Source organism: Benincasa hispida, chromosome 5 (genome assembly GCF_027475165.1).
Source record: "Benincasa hispida cultivar pf3 chromosome 5, pf3_genome.v1.1, whole genome shotgun sequence".
Classification (NCBI taxonomy): domain Eukaryota; kingdom Viridiplantae; phylum Streptophyta; class Magnoliopsida; order Cucurbitales; family Cucurbitaceae; genus Benincasa; species Benincasa hispida.
Window position 1 is genome coordinate 5,783,847 of NC_143482.1, and position 16,005 is coordinate 5,799,851.

At 35.2% G+C, this 16,005-nt stretch overlaps 1 protein-coding gene across 10 annotated transcripts in view; it reads right to left on the reverse strand.

The window, feature by feature from the left end:
• LOC120077810 (Vps51/Vps67 family (components of vesicular transport) protein) overlaps window positions 1-10,865 on the reverse strand; it is a 37,204-nt gene extending 26,339 nt beyond the window's left edge. Inside the window, exons 1-3 of one of the 10 annotated variants that reach the window (XM_039031865.2) lie at window positions 10,469-10,865; window positions 4,527-4,789; window positions 1,015-1,154 (exon numbers count right to left, since the gene is read on the reverse strand). In XM_039031865.2, coding sequence (XP_038887793.1) covers window positions 1,015-1,154; window positions 4,527-4,709 — 323 coding nt within the window. In that variant the 5' untranslated portion in view covers window positions 4,710-4,789; window positions 10,469-10,865. Of the gene's footprint in view, window positions 1-1,014; window positions 1,155-4,526; window positions 4,797-10,468 lie in introns of all 10 variants that reach the window. The other 9 variants (XM_039031866.2, XM_039031864.2, XM_090314002.1 and 6 more) reach the window with 9 other exon arrangements.
• Window positions 10,866-16,005: the final 5,140 nt, after the last annotated feature.

Below are 16,005 nucleotides of genomic sequence, written 5' to 3' on the forward strand. Positions count from 1 at the left end.
CCATGGAAAAGTTGTCTGAACCAGGAGACTTATTTCTATCACTCCCAAAACCATCTTTCTAATTTCCTCCGGAGTAAAGGGAACCTCTAACTCCTTACCCTCTCTGGACGAAATGGGACACCACTCAATGCCTTAAACAAACGGCCTTGGCCTAACCATAGGGCTTAGTAGGTCCGAGAAGACCGACACAACCTCCTCCACCACCTCCTTATCACTACAAGTTCGCTCCCCACTGTCCTTGATCAAAGGACCTATAGAATTCATGTTTCTTCTACCACTAGCTGCTCGAGGGAAAAAAGTAGAATTGCAATCCCCTTCTTTTGCCCACTTCAATTTCATTTTCTAACCCCAACTAGTATTCTCCTTTCTAATCAAATCAACAAACTCCCCTCTTTCCACACAAGATCCATAAGCCCCTCAATCTCCTTTACATCACAAGCTCCTCAATCCTATTGAGAATTTCCTGTTTTTAATTTTTATCACCAAAGACCTCTCTATTCCAAGATTTGAGAGTACCTTTTAAAACTTTTAGTTTCCCCATAAAACCATACCCTTTCCACCTCCCCTGAATAGGAAGATTCCATAAAGAAATGTTTGCTTTGAAGGACGGGTGATCGAGCCACATATTCTCAAACCTAAAGGGATCGGGACCCCACCGTTGGGTACTTTTATCGTAAATTAAAATCTCGCCACAATTGGTTGGTCAATTAGAGTGTCATAAATACAAAAGCGTGCTAAGGAAGTGGGAGCTTATTATTGAGGAGTGAAGGCTCAAACAAAGATTCTAATTTCTATGTTTTCCATATCACCCAGGACTTATCCAACCTACAGTACACAACTTTATTCATATTATATTTCACATATGGCTCCTCGTTTCATAAGCCTAATTTTGATCATATACTAACATAAGCTAGAGAAATGGTTGACATTGACAAACTTATAAACAGCATTCACAAATCACACACAAATATCAGCTTGATAATTTTTGGAAAGAAAGAAAAGAAAACAATTCACCTTTTAATTGTATCAGTTGCACTGATGAATTTATTGTAATTTTCATAAACCAACATTTGAAGATCTGTGTCAAGATTCTTAATCTCGGCAGCCATTTCAACGTGTCTTTGAAGGAGTCCCTCCAAATTCGACTTTTGCACCTACATAGCATGCCACACTAAAAATTATTAAAAAAAAAAAAATCTATATTTTACATTACAACTAATAATGAAGTTCAGACTCAGATACATCAACCAAGAATTAGGGATGGGACTCAAATCCCTTTCAATATCTTTATTAGGGATGGGACTCAAACGAGTAGGTAAACTAATTGATAAAGGAAGAATTATACATGAAGAATAGACTATTGGGAGCCTATTTTTCTGATAACTGCAACAATTTCACGTTGGAACGCAGTAATAAATTAGACATTTGTTCTCAAATTGAAAGATAATTTTATTAATATTAAAAATAAAAATAAATTAATTTAAAAAAACCCAGTTAAAACATAAAAGCAACAACCAGAATCTTTCATCAACATACAAGAAAGAACAACAATAAAAGACCTCCCATCTAAATTAATCAGTTAACGTTGTGTACATTTTCACCCAAAAAAATCAATTGAAGAGGCCCTCCTTATATGAAGTTCGAGAACATATTCATATTGTATGTAACTATGTATATTTATGTTTTAATACGAAACAATTTTATTATATGTATTGGTATAGAGTCCATCAAGTGGATCCTTTAGTTAATTTTAAGCTTGGAAGTGGGATCATAATAGATTTTTGTCATGACCATTCCATCACATCTTTTGATGTAGCCTAAGTATTCTCAAGGAATAAGCCTCTAAGAATCAATCATATGAATCTTTTATTAAAGTGATAAAATTGTTTCATACAAGAGGGGAAGACTCCTATTTATGGAGTTTTATTACAAGTGGGAACAAAAGGAGAATTAACCTAGAATATTACTGATGTAGCCCAAGTACCTCAAGGAGTAATGCTCTAAGAACCAAGATTGTAAATCTTTTATTAGATTGTAAATTTTTTATTAAATTATAAATCTTTTATTAAAATGATAATGTGTTTCATACGAGAGGGGAAGACTCCTATTTCTAGAGTTTGTTTTTGCAATGAAGCATTGACGGTTTCTATTCATATACTAACCCTATTTCTAGAGTTTGTTACAAATGGGGGTTGGGAATTAACCTAGAATATTGTCCAATCAACCCATTCTTCCTACATCATTTACCCAATTACCTAATTAACTCATATTCTTCTTACATCATTCTACACCCCTCCAAAAAGAAAACTCGTCCTCGAGTTCTAAAAAGAAAAAATGGAACAATCGAGAAATAAAATAAGCTCGTTCAACAAAGTATAGCCAAACTAACCTCCTACATCTTGAACAAAAATATTTTGATTAAAGAAATAAATCCAAGACAGAAAACCAATATTGCCATCAAAAGATGAACTTCTCCATCAGCCATAAATCCAAAAAAGACATTTCCATCAAGCTCATAACTGTAATCATAGGACCAATCACAAAAGAATTGCTTCCAAAGAGAACCCCCTTTAAGAATCACATCTTCTTCATTATTTGCTTCAAGTTCTTTGACGTTGTGATAATTGATTTCCAACACAATAGGTGTGTCATTCTTGCTCGATTTTTTTATTTCCGCTTTGACATTTAAAGTTTCGATGTTTGGTACCTGGATTTCTCTTTTTCACTCGAGACTACGTCCGAATCGACATCTTCAAATTCTTCTTTTTCTTCTACTTCGTTCACATGATTTTTTATCCAATCACCTCGGTTAACTATACGGATCTCAACAAGATTTTCTCCAATTTTATCTTCAAGATAATCTATCTGAAAAGTTTCCAACTGTGATTCCTTTGTTTTTTCTTCCGTATATGGAAACAATCCATTCTTGAACTCTTACAAATGAATTGATAATTGATCTATACTTTGAGACATTTTTCCCAATGAATATTGGAGTTCTTTTGCTATTTCCTTTATATTCTCCACTACTATAGGATTAAGGTAGTCATTTTTGGGATCTTGAGTATGTTTCCATCTTATAATAGGTATAGGACTAATTCTTTGATTTTCTTGAATAGATATCAATATTACTTGGTCGTGTTTCATAACTAAACGAGTAATTACGAGCCTTGAACGTTTTTCTTGGGTTGTAAAAATCAATTTTGGATGATTCTGGATGATTCTTTATTTTTCTTCTTCCTTGATTTGAATTTTAAAGGGTTCTCTCTGAATATATGTGGGTTGTTTAGCAACGAGCATAACACTCAAAGCTCCCTCTTGTGATCAATGTCGCCAAGAGTTTCCCAGTCTTCCATCGACGGCAGTCAAAGTTGGTCCAGACGATTGCTCTAATACCAAATTGATGTAGCTTAAGTATTCTCAAATGATAAGCCTCCAAGAATCAATCATATAAATCTTATATTCAAGTGATAAAACTGTTCCATACAAGAGGGGAAGAAGAATTTATAGAGTTTTATTACAAGTGGGGGTAAAAGGGAAATTAACCTAGAATATTACCCAATTACCTAATTAACCCCTATTCTTCTTACATATCTTTCCTTCCTTCCATCTGCTACCTTTGTTTATCCGATCAGTGGGTTGTTTCCAACATTTTCAAGGAAAATATTTTCCAGTTTCATTGGATTTCTGTTGGAATCAAATATTTTGTGGCCTACTGTAGTGAAAACTACTTTAACAAGTATATGGTTTGAAAGTATTCAGAGGAGCTTCAAAATACTTTGTTTCCATGGAATGACTGTTTCAGTTCTGCTTGTCTTAAAACTTCTTACCAGTGGTCCCAAAGCAAGCACTTTGTTGATTACTTTATTAAGGATCTTTATCTTAATTGAAATGTTTTTATCTTTTCAATGTAACTCAGTATCGTTTTTCTATATTTTTACTTATTTTGGTATTTCTCCTTCCACATATTATTGTAACTTCAATCCTAGATGGTGTGTTCTATGTTACCATTTCTCAGGAAGACAAGCATCTATTCTTTCCGCCTACGTTAGTGTGCTGTAATGTAATAAGAGAATATAGAATTTTGTGGGGTATTTCACAGTAAAGCTCAAAATAACATAAATCAAATACTTCCTTGTAGAGAAATCAACATTTCATTAGAGGGTATTTTTGAAACTTCAAATCAACATTTCATTAATGTAATGAAATATTCAAAAGGGAGGAAACCTCCAGGGGTAATCTGCACCGACTGTACTTTTAATGGATTAGTTTCTTTTTAAGCTCCTCCACATGGGAACTTTGGTTCCCTTTTGTACTTTTTCACCTTATGAATGGAAATTACTCTTACTAGTAATAAAAAGTATTTTAATAGAAACAGCAAGAAACTCCACCCCCCCTCCCAAAAAAAAAAAAAATTGTAAAAAACGCATATATCAAAATATACTTAACATAATAAATTAAAAAGAGAAATATAAGAAATGAAGTAAAAATAATAAATAAATGAGAAAGAGATAGAGTTTAAGACGTACTAGAATGCTCATATACTGATCAGGATTAAATGAGGTGGTGTTAATGGCTTCTAAAGGAGAAGTGTATCTATTAGATGAACCCATGGATGAGCTAGACATTGAAGCATCAGGGGCGTAGAAGCTAGATAGCAGATCCCTCATCCTTTTAGCTTTTTCATCCATTGGAACATCATCGATCTCCATTTCTGCTCCTGCTTCCTCCTTGTAAGCTCTTCTGACTATATTCTGGATCTTTCGTTTTTACTTTAAGCTAATCCTACTTTCTGCTGCCTCCACAAAATAACATTGAGCTAGTTATTTGGTTTCATGATACAGTTATCCAGAAGCACATATCAAGTATTCATCTTCTGCCCTCTCGAAACGCAAGCAATAGTGATTCTTACATATTGTTAATAGAATAAAAGACTTTTGATACGCTTTCGTAACTTAATGTCATGAACCATACCTTTTTTAATTTGCCAGATGTAATATGACACAAATAATTAAGGATGCATTATTAAAAAAAGGGATCAAAATATTAAATATAACAAACACTTGTAGCATTCATGAAAAATACAAATGAACCCTTCCACTTTGTCAACAAATGATAAACATTTTCATTTGATATTAAAACATATATCTTGCGCTCCACATACATTATCCGTACATCTTGATCAGCTCTTTTTATTGCTTGGTTCTTCAATAAAGTATTGCCCTGATGAAAGCAGCTCAAATTCTTTCTTGATAAAGCCTTTTTTTTTTTTTTTTTTTAAGGAAACAGAACTTTTCATTGTTGAAATTAAAAGAATCTAAGGCTCCAAATACAAAGATATCAAAAACAAGTATACAAATGAAAGACAAGGAGAACTTTAAATATATCAAATCAAAACTAAACAACGCTGCTTAAAAACAGGGGAATGAAGCAACTGTTTAACCAACTGACCAACAAAAGAATGCCAAAAGGCTTGCAACGATATAGGAAGTTCTAAAAAGCCTGCAGCTTCGATGATAATAATAAGTTTACGTATTCCTATTGTTGATCTGCCAAGAGTGACGTTCATAGGCCCACCGAGAAATACTAATGTCCCCACCAATACACCAAAGTTCAAAACAATAAGTTGAATTCCGGTCAAAGAAATCTTCTCTCTTTATAATTAATAGCTCCATATACATTAGACACCCAACAAAAGATCTTACATTGAGTCATAATTTTGTCTGATAAAGTGTAACCACCTTCAAGAATTCCAAGGGAATCACCAATTTTTCAACCCACATAATAAGAATGCCAACCGATTTTCCGAAAGCTTCTACAAAAATACAACCGATTTCCCGAGAATAATGGAAAGAAAGATGCGAAATGGATGAATTTCTGGGCTCAAAAGACAGATCTGAATCACTAGTGATTTGCTTTTGAAACTTAAAAACTCTTCCAATCCCAAATGAGAAGACAAAACCTCAATACTAGATTGTGCTAAGTGGTTAACCCAAGAAGAAGAAAGGTTATTTTCGGGTGTCAAATTAATTTCACCACATTATTGAAGGGTTGAAACCAATTGAAGAGCCAGTAAACATTTGTGGCCACTGGCTTTTTTCTAAGTAGTAAGGATCCAACAAAACCTTATAAGGTATTGTGTATAAAATCATAGGGTAAAAGCCCTTTATGTCAAAACCCGTTGTGTCCAAGAAGATTACGATTCATAATCTTTTCGTTTCTTGTAAATCTCTCCCTTTCCCTGAACCAATTAGATAATAATGAATGGCTAAAACTTACTAGTTAAAATAAAACTAAATGGGCCAAATACCAAAATACGCATACAATTTAGCTTATTCATCTCTCCCTTACCCTGATCCAATTAGATAATAGTGAATAGCTAAAAACAGAATGTATACCTATTATATCATTCAAATCCACAAGTTTGTATCGTTTTTCCTTAGTTTCGATTTGAATTGTACAATACACAATTTTTTTTATAAGAACAACTACTTTCATTGAGAAAAAATGAAAGAATAAACGAGCATATAAAAAACCAAGCCCACAAAAAGGGGGAGTCCCTTCTTGAGGGGGAGTCCCACTACAAGAAGGGACTCCAACTATACAGAAACATGTCAATAGAATAATCACAAGAAAACCTTCGAAATCGAAGCCCAGTACGAAACATAAAAACGAACAAGAGACCAGATTTCTCTAGCTTCCCTCTCAACCCCCTTAAACACCCTACTATTCCTCACACCCCATAAAACACAAACAATAGCACAAATACTAGCAAGCCAAAGGAAACGGCCTCTCTCCTCGAACGGCGAGATTGAGGAGGAACTCCTCGATCATATCTCTAACATCTCTTGACGCACACACGTCAAGAAAAAATGGTCCCAAACGAAGCTCGCAATATCACAATGCCAAAGAATATGGTCCAAGTCTTCCTCCGCCTTCCTGCACAAGATACAACAAAAAGGCCCGACCAACAAAGGCAACTTCTTAGCAAGCCTATCCAACGTACTAATACGGCCATAGAGAACCTACCAAGTGAAGAATCTCACCTTTCTAGGAATCTTAATCCTCCACATCGGCGAAAAGACAGACTCACCCACAGGGGAAGGATCAACCAAATACTGGAAGAAAGACTTGCACGAGAACCCTTCCAAAGGATTAGGGCTCCAAACTCTCACTTCTCTCCTTCCAAGCCGAAAGGGGTGACTCTCAAGAATAGAAAGGAGGGCAATTACATCCATTGTTTTCCTATCAAAAAGAGCACGATGAAACCTAAAGGAAAATGAACAAGAGCTTCCGCTGCACATGAGAAAATCAATCACAAAAAGATTTGTAGGAAAAGATAAATGATACAGCCGAAGAAATAACCCACAAAGAGGTCTTTCCCTCATCCAGCGGTCTTCCCAAAAATACTTCTCTCTGCCTTCACCCACCACACACTGAACCCAAAGAACAAAAGCAAGAAGCTCTTTTGAAATATTTTTCCAAAGATTCCAATAAGTAACTTTAATCCCTTTAGTCAGCCACTCAAAATGATGGGGACCATGTTTACTAGCAAGACTCAGAGGAAAAGCGCCATAGCCATTTGGCTAAAAGGGCTTAGTTACGAGTCCTAAGGTTCCTAATTTCTAACCCCCCCCCCAAAAAAAACCAGTTTAACAATGACCTCCCAACTAAGCCTAGGGATGGCAACGGGGCCGAGCCGGGAATGCACTCCCCATCACAAAATGATTTGTAGGAAAAGATAAATGATGCAGCTGGAGAAATAACCCATAAAGAGGTCTTTCCCTCATCCAGCGGTCTTCCCAAAAATACGTCTCTCTCCCTTCATCCACCACACACTGAACCCAAAGAATAAAAGCAAGAAGCTCTTTTGAAATATTTTTCCAAAGATTCCAATAAGTACCTTTAATCCCTTTAGTCATCCACTCAAAATGATGGGGACCATGTTTACTAGCAAGGCTCAGAGGAAAAGCGCCATAGCCATTTGGCTAAAAGGGCTTTGTTACGAGTCCTAAGGTTCCTAATTTCTAACCCCCCCACAAGAGAACCAGTTTAATGATGACCTCCCAACTAATAAGCCTAGGGGATGGCAACCGGGTCGGGGATGCACTCCCCATCCCCATTCCCCGTTTTGGGGGTCAGGATCGGGGAATCCCTGTTCGGGGATTCGGGTCCCTACAGGGAAAAATCCCCACTTTTTATTTTATTATTATTTAAAATTAACTAAATTTAATATTTACATTGATATTGTAAATTTTATGTAAGACTGGTCAAACCGCCCCACCCCGATCGGGTCGGAGACCTGCCCCTGCGGGAAATTTTGCCAACCTATAATAAGGTGCAAGCCTTTTCCTTTTCCTTCGTCAATCCCTTCCCAAAGAAAGTCTCGCATCATTCTCTCCAAATGCTTGCACACCTCACCCAAAGCTTTAAAGAAAGAGAAGAAATAAATCGACATGCCACTCAAGATTGATTTAATCAAAGTAAGACAACCCACTTCGGAAAATAAACTCTTTTTCCAAGAAGCCAACCTACTGCGGACTTTGTCCATCATAGGGTCCTAAAAAGAAACATGATTCGGATTAGTCCTAAGAGGAAGGCCCAGATACGAAGAAGGAAGGCTTTCGATCTCAGAGTCAATCCATTGCACCCACCTGTTAATCTTATCCCCCTCGCTATTAATGCCCAAAATGCAACACTTTCCCTTGTTTATCTTCAAACCTGACATCTCCTCAAAGAAGGCAAGAACGTGATTGAGCATCAAGAAAGAATTTGCATTTCCAAAGTGGAAGAAGAGGGTATCGTCTGAAAATGGGAAAGGGACACCTTGTCCTTACCCATCCCAAAGGGCTCGATTAACTTAGCATCAATACACTTACTCACCATTTTGCTGAGCACATCCACAACCAGGAGAAAAAAGGAAAGGAGAAAGAGGATCTCTGCTTCCAACCTCTCAACATCGTCACTTTACCTCTAAAGCTCCCATTGATGAAAAAGGAGTAGCTTACATTCCTCAAGCAACCCCACATCCACATTCGCCACCTACAACCAAATCCTTTCATTTCTAAAACCTTGTCCGAGAAATTCCAACCCACATGATCATATACCTTTTCAAAATCAATCTTAAACAGCTCCCCTTCTTTGTTTCTAGCTCTATAGTCCTCTATCGCCTCGTTGGCTATAAAGGCTTGGTCCAAAATTTGCCTCCCTGCCACGAAAGCCCCTTGCGCTTCCAAAATAGTCAACGGAAGCACCCTCTTAATCCGATTCGCCAACACTTTTGCCAAAATTTTATACACACTTATGATGAGGCTAGTTGATCTAAAGTCCTTAACTAGTCACCGACTCCTTCTTCGGGATTAAACAAACATAGGTTTCTAACATGGAGTTATTTAAGATCCCCCTTTTGTAAAATTCCTAGAAAACTTTGACAACATCCTCCTTCACCAGAGACCAATTCTCTTGATAAAAGGCCATAGAAAACCCATCCGGCCCAGGAGATTTCGAACTATCGCTTCCAAAAAATGGCCGTTTTAATCTCCTCAACTGTAAAAGGCTCAAACAATATGTCCTTATCCTCCTCATAAATGGAGTTCCAATCAATCCCTTGGACAAAGGGTTTAGGCGAAACCTCTAGACCATACAGATCGAAGAAAAAATTAATAACTTCTTTTTCAATCTTCTTCTCCTCCTTTATCACCTCCCCAGAAACGATAACCAAGGGGCCAATTCTATTTCTACTCTTCCGACCACTCGCCTCCCAGTGGAAAAGCAAGGAGTAGCAATTCCCTTCCTTAGCCCATGCTGACTTCACTTTTTGCCTCCAACTGCATGTTTCCTTCCTAACCACTTCCGCAAAAAGGACCTTAAGGGATTTCCCTTTCGGCTTTCATGGACTCCTCCACTTTCATGAATCGTAGAATACACATTGTATCTTACGATTTCACAACACTGCTACTGATACCAAAATAAAGGGCTGAGGTATTCAAAAAGTATTTAGGGATCCAAAATTCAGTGGAAGTTGAGCTTTAAATAGGCCGTAATTAAACAGATTCAGAACTTTGCTAGTCACTAACCATTAAAAAACAATCTCTGGAAATAAGGATTGGATAGGCTTAGGACTTTAAATTATAGAGAGACTATTTTAATGCCAAAATCACTCTCAAACATATATTTACTTTTGTTTGGAACCCCTGATTTTGGAAGAATTCTAAATCAAGGTGCTTCGATACAAGGAAAGAAAAAGGGTAGGCAATTTGAAATCAGAGTATAAAATTTTCATTTCACGATTTTCAACTTTAAAAAAATGTTTCCAATTCTATCCCATAGAAATTTGGTTTTTTAATTTAAGCCTACGGTAGTTGAACATTGATTGTAGAAGAAATCAACAAAAAGAAAATTCTTCTTGATTATTTTCATCGTCAGTGAAGAGAATATAACCCAACGAAACAAAATAAAGAGCAAACAAAACCTTGGAGATCTGAAAAATGGGCGGGAGCGGGAGCGCGATCTCACCAACGGCGCGGGTTAGAGGCTTAATCACTGTGTTTCTGAGGGAGAAAAAGGAGATAAAAACTCTGATTGCTCGGAGGGGCGATAGTATGAGAGGGAGAGGGCGGCGGCGGCGATTTCGTCAGAATGCTGCAGCGTGTGGTGGCAGCCGCTGAGACGGCGTCGGGCAAGGAACAGCGGGGCGGAGCGGGATGCAGTTGGCCGGTATTGGGAGGGAGGGGTGGCTAAACGGGAGGGTTAATGAGACAGAAATTGCAATTTTAAAAAGGAAATTAGAAAAACCATTGTGTTCTGAAACTAATTAAGAAGAAGTTGTCACTTTTGTATAACTCAGGCAAAGATAAACGTAATAAACTAATTAGCATATATATGTGATGTTATTTTTATAGTTAATTTGTACTTCTTTTTTACTATTAATAGTATATCTTTATAATATAGTCAGCAAAAATTCCACTTACATACTTCTCCGTAGTGCAATAACATTATCAATTATGTCGTGCGATACAAATTTAGATAGATGAAACCAATTCCTATTTCATAGGATACAACTATAAACTAAACTCACATGATTTTCGAGAAAGACATAATAAGATTGGATTAGTTATTTGGCTCAAATAGGGTTAGCAAAATTCTCCGTGGGACCCGCCCCGATCGGAGCGGAAAATCTCTGATTTGATCGGGGATTGGGGTCAAATTGGGAAAAAATTTGGGGCCCTATCCAAGGATGGGGGCGGGGCGATTTGATATATTTATATTTTTACAAATATATATTTATAATATATAAAATAATTTATTTATATATGTGTTTATAATGTATAGTGTTAGATTGGAGTTCAATATTTAATATCAAAATCTAACTCTAAGCCTAAGAAGTCAAGCTAAACTCAAAAAACTTAAATAAAAACAAATTTTAATTAAATAAATAAGGGAATCCCTACAGGAAACGAGGAATGGGGCCCTGCGGGGACCCCGTTTTCCGAAGAATCCCCACCCCCGTCCCCGCTTTCAAATGGGCCCCGCAGGGACCTCGTTTCCTCGACGGAGAAACAACTCTTATGACTCATGGGTCAAACCAAGGTCTGTAGACAAAAACATATCACCGCGACCAATACGCCAAATATGTACTTATGTAAGAGTAGACATGTTCTGTAAGCCATTTCATTTGCTATCAAAATCCATTTACTCTGTTAGCTTCTCATTAGTTTTTCGAAAAATATGCAGTACCCCCTGAATACATCTCTTAAAAAGACGAATTCCTTTATCTAAATACTTTCCAGACTACTTATTTTGTCTAATATTTTTTTAAAGTACAATATCCCTCCTATTAATCCCTGAACGTGAAGTAGGATTTAGTAGAATTTCTCAAACAAAAATAAATAAATAAATAAATAAGATTTAGTAGAAAAAAATGTGTCATACGGGATGGATAGAATTGAGAAATATTAAGCAAACTGGTAGATTGGAAATGTACCTATATGTACTATATTAAAATCTATACTAGGCAAAAATGGGGAGAATCATTTTTATGTTTATTCCCATTTTACCCCCAACTCCTATTTAAGAGGAATTCTTAAATTGATGGATCAAAAAACATCTTCTCACTCAAAGCACCTCTTATAACTAACTGTTTGTGCATTTAAAACGTATCAATTATTCCGATAGAAATCTACACTAAAACACATGGAAATCTACAACACATTTGACGGAGAAAAATATTATTATCAAATTAGACATCTTTTTTCAATCATTCCAAAGGAACTCTATGGTAGAATACCTTTTAATGAGAGAAACGTATCATTGAATAAGTTATGTCATCTATATTTGTTTAGTTAGCACGATTTGTTTTATTTCTTTAAGTATATTATGATGTGTAGATTTATTTTTCTTAGGATATTTTACCATCAACAAATTTTTAATTTTATTTTATTTTAACATACATCTGTTTGCATTGTGATGCTCCCATATTTTTGTATTTTTTGTATATTATGTATGTACTCAATCACTAGGGATTTTTTTAAAGACTGGATTGTGATTAACTTATTATCAAATAAGATATGTTATCTCTATTTTTTGTTTCTCTATCTTTTTTTGGTATCCGTTCTCATTTATTAAGTATGATGATGGTCTAAATTTGAAATACAATCTATTTATTTTGATTTAAACGTTTGTTTGTGTTGGAAGTTGGAATAATCTTGAAAACAATATTTTATACCTAAATATTTATGTAACATCCCGAATTTCAGGAAAATTTAAGTTAGTTATCTAAATTATTGAGTTTTGATTTCCCTTTCAAATTGAATTAAATTAAAATAATCGAAAAGATTTTATTGGTTAAATTGAATTTAATATATTCGAACTAATTATCTTGAAAATATTGAATTTTGTTTGATTTTGGATTTTAGACCCAACTTAAAACAATTTATGAGATAATTAATTTTATGTGGTTTTGAGTTGATTTAAATATTTGAAATGATTTAATTTATATTAAATTGATGGATTTTATGTCATTTAATTTTGGTTTTTGAAGCCTAAATTAAGATAATTTGAAAACTTAATTGATTTATTAATTTAATATAATATTTGGAGATTTTGAAGATATTGTAATAAAATATTTTATTTATCTTTTCAAAATTTGAAAAAAAAAATGAAAGAATTCATATTTTTCGACATTAAATGTGAGTGAGAAGAGGCTGAAAATCGAGGAGAAAGCAATTCGGTTTTTTAGCGACAGCTTCCACAAAATTATCGATAGTCAGAGTTTGAATCATTGGATCGTACTCAAATTTGGTCCGTCTATTCGAGACATATAGGGTTTCATTTTGAACAATAAAATATATAAAACTGGAAATTATTCTCTCTCACTCTCGAAAACCCTCCTCATGCAAGACCCCCACTACCCCGCTAGCCTAAACAATTTACGTCGTCCGACAAAAACACCCACTGCCTATTTATAGTTACCACCGCTGCTGATGTCATTGTCACCGGAACGACAACAACACCCACTGCCTATTTATGGTTACCGCCACCGCTGATGTCATTATCACCGGAATTGATATCTTGGGTAAGTTATTTGATGTTTTATGGGCTCTCTTGGAAGATCTTAAATACCCATCAAATTTTGGTTTAAGTTTTAGCTCACCCATATTGTTTCGATGTTAAAATTGGATTTTGTTTTTCGATAAGATTAAAATTGTTAGGCGTATGAGTATTTGTTGAGAATTTTTGGATACTCACTAAATGTCGGGTTAATTTTTTTTTAATTATGATTTATGGAGATTGGATTAAAAGGTCTAAAGTTGTTGTCCATTAAAGTTAAAGGTGGATTTTGGTGATATAGTTGTTGGATTGTGTTAATTTTGAAGCTTCAAATTGGTTTTGACATCAAACCGCATGTTGGGGAAGTTGTTTGGAGACATTTGGGTTAAATTATGATTGGAATTATGTCTTAAATGATGGAATTAATTTTGATTGTTGGTATAGGGTTTGATTCAAGAATCAAAGGATTTTGATGTGTTGTTCACCAAAATTTGAAATCAATTTCGAGACAATCTGGGTAAGTAATTGGACCTTGGGACTGTAAATATTTGGCCTTAATGGATTATGTAAATTGGTTGATTGAAAATTTTGGCTTTATTTTGGAAATCTTAATTTTTAATTTATCACTAAGACTTGGTTCGTGATCTTTTGAGCAAATAAAAGTTAAGGTTGTTTGAACTCGTATAAACTAAAACTTGAGGTAAGTGTCTTTCTATTGGTTCGTCTTCGAACCAGTCGTCCCTACCACTTTGGACTGCTTATGTAAGATTACTTGAACTGTTTACTTAAGAATACATGGACTGATTACTTAAGATTACATAGACTGTTTCTTGAGACTGCTAAGACGGATTTGAATAGTTATTCTAGACTGTTGGGACAGATAATTTATGATTGATTGAACTGCATGACTTAATGACATTGACTGACTAGATTGGACTGTTTTGTTTATGATGATTGTACTATTGACTGAAGATATATATAAAATTTTACCCCTAAGATAAACAACAGTAAAACATAACATGGGAGTTATATGAAAACTAATGCATGCTAAGTTATAAGGTTATTGTTAGTTTTTCTTATCTGGGCAGGTATACACGCTATGATTCATGTTCCTTCGGGTTCATGTCTATGACTGATTCATGTATATTCGGATTCATGTCTATGACTGATTCATGCACCTTCGGGTTCATGTCTATGACTGATTCATGTACATTTGGATTCATGTCTATGATTGATTCATGTACCTTCGGGTTCATGTCTATGACTGATTGGTGGACCTTCGGTTACATACATGTTCCTTTGGGATCACTACGACTGATATGATAGGTGTATACTGATGCCTATATAAACTAGCTAATAGGTAGAAATGTACACAGGGCAGGGCGGGACCAGGGATGTCATTCTCCATCCTCGTCCCCGCTCCCCATTTTATTCCCCATACCCGTGAAATTTTCACGGGGATTGGGGCAGAGATTCCTCACGGGGATCGGATTCCCCGCGGGGAATTTTTCCCTGTTATCTTTTTTTGTTTTTTTTGTTAAAAACCAATTAATTTAAATCGTTAATATTAGCAAATTTTAATTAAATGATTAAATTTATCACTAAATTGTTTATTATGGTTAGTTTTATATGACAATTTGAATTTAAAGATAAATTACTCAAATTTTGGTCTAAAAAAGCTAATTAATTTTTTAGTAAAAATAAATAAATATAAATCAAATTATTCAACTATATAATCTAAATTTAAATATATTCATCATCTTTCCCAATTACATTTGTATAATAATAATAATAACATGCCATTAGATAATTATACTAAATAAATATGTAGAAGCTAATCGGGACGAGTACGGGGAATAGGGCGGGGTCGGGGCCGAGGAATGCATTCCCCGTTCCCGTTTAGCTCACGGGAAATTTTTTTCCCACTCCCTCCCCCGTTCCCCGCCTAATCGGGGAATCCTCACCCCGTCCAGGACGGAGCCCTGTCCCCGTGGGGAAATTGGACATCTCTATTAATAGGCCCAGTAGCGGGTCACTTACTGGGTATTGTTATACTCATCCTTTCTTCATTCCTGGAACAGATTGACGAGTGACAGACGGGACCCGTGACAGAGAACCACATGGGGACAAGAGAAATCGCTTCCGCTCAGTCTATGTTTTTGTGATTTGAATGTTTTGACACTATAATTTAATGTGAGACAACAAATTTTAATGTTTTGAATGTTTTATTCATAAATATTATTTTTAGGGAACCCAGAATAAAAGTTTTATTTATTTATTTATTTCTAGTTAATTTTTTTAAAAAAAATTGTCCTTATTGTTTTAATGAATTTTTATGGTCAAAATATCTGAGTTTTAAATGTGTATTTAGTTGTAACGACCCTTGTCAAAGTATGTCGTTACAATTTCTACACTTTTAAAGATCAATTTATTTTGATATACATTGTTTTAATCACTGAT